The sequence below is a fragment of the Aptenodytes forsteri genome, unplaced genomic scaffold (genome assembly GCF_000699145.1).
Source record: "Aptenodytes forsteri isolate BGI_AS27 unplaced genomic scaffold, ASM69914v1 Scaffold147, whole genome shotgun sequence".
NCBI classification, from domain to species: domain Eukaryota; kingdom Metazoa; phylum Chordata; class Aves; order Sphenisciformes; family Spheniscidae; genus Aptenodytes; species Aptenodytes forsteri.
Window position 1 is genome coordinate 1886468 of NW_008795320.1, and position 3220 is coordinate 1889687.

The window sequence follows — 3220 nt, forward strand, 5'->3', positions numbered from 1 at the left end:
ACCGGGGCGCTGGCGGGCTGACGTGCCGGGGAAAGCCTCTCCCAGCCGGGCGCTTCGCCTCCTCTCCTCCGCCCACAGCGCAGCGGTGGCAGCCGCTTTCCTCCCCCCTCCGGCTGCTTCCACGATTAACCGCCGTGCCGGGCTCTCCCCACCGACCCCGGGAAGCTTTCCGCTGGGAAGAGAAAGGGAGGGAAAGGGGCAGCTCGGCCCCTTTTGCCGGCACAGCTTAGGGGGAAGAGATGTGGAGGGGGCAGAGGACACGCTTGGGGACTCGGGCTGGTGTCCCCAAGCGCTGCGGCGGGGGACTCGGTGGAGACTATGGCATGGTCCATGGCACATCTATGGACCACTGCGGCAGCACAGCACGGCACGGGTCCTGCAGACACTGCCAGCCACCCAGCCCCAGATTTCCCCGTTGGATCCCAAGGGCTGGGAGCAATTGCCGGGCCCCCAGAGCTGGCGCACGGGTCCGGTACAGCACCAAGCCAGTGACAAACAGGAAGATCACGGCTGCGGTATCGAAAAAGCCTTTTCACAGATACGAGATCACGTCCCCAGCCCCTTGCTCCCTGACGGCAGGAAGCACAAAACAGAGAAACCGCAAGAAGAAGAGGCGGCGTGGGTGCAGCGGCACGAGGGACGTGCGGGGCAGAAGCATCCCTTCTTCCCCGCAGCCCGGCATGAGCACGCCGGGGAGGGCGGCCACACGCTCCGTGCTCACTTGTGCTTCCTTCACCAGCCCTGTCGTGAGGCTGCCCGCATCCAGATGTGCCGGCAGATCCCAGCAGCCCCTTCCCCCTTTTGGGAGGGATGCCCCTTCCGAAGGGGAAGGGGCAGGGGCCGTCGCATCCCTCCCAAAAGGCCACCGTGCCCCGGCCGCTCCATCTGGGTCCCATCTGCTGCTGTTGGCTCCCGTCCCTTCCCCCACCCCTAAACTCAGATGTATTTAAACACACACATCAAAGGCACCGGGCAGCCCCCAGGGAGCCCCAGCTTGCAGCACATTTCCTTCTATTAGCCGAAAGCGGGGCGCAGCGAGCTCCAGCACTGGGAGAGAGCGGGAGCGTCCCTGCCTCCTTCCAGCCCGGCTCAGCCGGCACGGGGAAGGCGGCGCAGGGGGCAGCCAGGGTGCTTTCTGCCCAGTTTCACTCTTCAATGGCATTTTGGTGGCAGCAGGGGGGCAGCTCTGCCCCCAGGCATCCGCGAGGCCGGAGCTGTCCCACCAGGCATCACCTCTGCGGTGATGGTGATGGGGAGTAAGCCAGGTCCCCACCGAAAACGGCTTGGGGAGGGTGGAGAAGAGGAAAACCAAGAGTCCCTTCAGATTTGCAAGTTTGGGGTGGTTTTTTCCATCATTTTCAGCAAGAATCCTCCCAGGTCCCTGCAGCAAACCCCATCACACCGCCCGTCCGCACCGGGGCCAGGCCACGGTGCCAACTGGGACACAGGATCCCACCAGAGCCACCAACCAAAGTGACAGGGGAGGGGACGAGGCTGAGCCCAAGCACTAAAACCCCGGAGAAATCCCACGCTTTCTTAGCGGCAATGACGGCAGCTTGATCTGAGAAGAATGCTGCCGGAGGTGGCACTGCCAGAGGCGTCTCACCACGGCTCTCAAGGAGATGCCACGGTGCCAACTGGGACACAGGATCCCACCAGAGCCACCAACCAAAGTGACAGGGGAGGGGACGAGGCTGAGCCCAAGCACTAAAACCCCGGAGAAATCCCACGCTTTCTTAGCGGCAATGACGGCAGCTTGATCTGAGAAGAATGCTGCCGGAGGTGGCACTGCCAGAGGCGTCTCACCACGGCTCTCAAGGACGCAGGGATGCGCGGCAGATCCGAGGAGCAGGGGAGGGACGGGCACGGGGGGGGGCCACGCGCGTCTCGGCAGGCACCTACTTGCTTGAACTGTTCCTCGTAGGTCCAGTCGCCGTGGTCAGGCGCCGGCGGCGGGGGCTGCGCATGGCCCAGTCCGGAGGGGAGACGCTCCTGCCCGCCCGGCAGCCGCCGCGGGCGCCCGCCCCGGTAGTGCTGGGGTGCAGGGGGTTTGCGGAGCAGCAGGGATCCCGCACCCGCCCGCACCGCCTCTGCTGAGCTGAGCCCTTCCTCTCCCATGTCTTCCTCCTCCTCGTAGTCTTCCTCTTCCTCCTCCTCCTCGTCTTCCTCTTCCTCCTCCTCTTCACCCAGGTCCTCTTCAAAGTCATCTTCATCCCACTTGCCTTTCCTAGAGCAGGGGGCAGAGGAGAGATTTGGTCCCACGCTAGGCAGGGGGCTGGGTCCCCAAAGCCGATTCCTCTCCCCTGCCTGCCCGCCTCACAAGCACCCCACAGCCGTGGGGCTGGGACCACCCGCCTGGCACACGGGGAACCCAGCGAAGCCCCGGCGCACCCCTGTCGGCGGGTGGCAGCCCCCGTGGGGCACCACCGGCCACTGGCATCCCAAGACAGCAGACAGCACCAGCCCCGTGGGGCACCACCGGCCACTGGCATCCCAAGACAGCAGCTCCGGCGGCGAGCGGGGCTCTGCCAGATGGCTCCCAGCCTGTTCCCTGCCCTGGAGAGAACGCGGGCTGGGAGGAGGTGGCCACGAGGTCCCTGCATAATTTAAAGCCAGACCGGGATCCTCTGTCACGGCCCCACGTGGCTCCCTGGGCAGAGATGAAATGTCGCCCCACGCCAGCCCGGTACGAGGAATCACGGCTGCCAAGCCGAGCTGCTGTTCTCGGCACCTCCTGCTCCAGGACATCCCGACAGTGCCAATCCACCTCCCCACCCCGAGCTGCACGAACCCAGCCGCCCGACACAGCACAGGCAGCCCCCCGGCAGCCTCCACCACCGCTCCCCTGCCCCAAAAGGAAGCCTGCGTCCCCAGCCGGCCGTGCCAAAACCCACTGGGGCCAGACCACGTCCCTGCCCCTTCCCTGAAGCCATAAGAGCTGCTGGTCTGTGCTAGCGTATACTCACAGATCCTCCTCGTCCTCCTCGGAGCCCATCTCCTGCTGGTACCCGCCATCCTCCTCCTCTTCCTCGCCGTGCTCTTCCTCTTCCTCCTCGGAGGCCTGGCTCTCATCCGACAGCCCTGGGCTGGATGAGTGGCTGAGGCCAGCGGCCGCTGCCCGCATGGCGGCCAAGGCGGCCATCTGCGCCCGCTGGATGTGCGCGCTCTCGGGCTCTGCTCCTTCCTCCGAGGGTGCCGGGGCTGGATCCTGGCCCCGGCC

The 3220-nt window shown here is 65.8% G+C and overlaps 1 protein-coding gene across 1 annotated transcript in view; it reads right to left on the bottom strand.

Moving 5' to 3' along the window:
- WDR18 (WD repeat domain 18) overlaps positions 1-3214 on the bottom strand; it is a gene marked incomplete at its 5' end in the record, with an annotated part of 48463 nt that extends 45249 nt beyond the window's left edge. The window contains 2 exons of the mRNA XM_009279897.2: positions 1903-2227; positions 2967-3214. Of these exons, the coding sequence (XP_009278172.2) occupies positions 1903-2227; positions 2967-3214 (573 nt within the window). The remainder of the gene's footprint in view (positions 1-1902; positions 2228-2966) is intronic.
- Between the last annotated feature and the right edge of the window lie 6 nt (positions 3215-3220).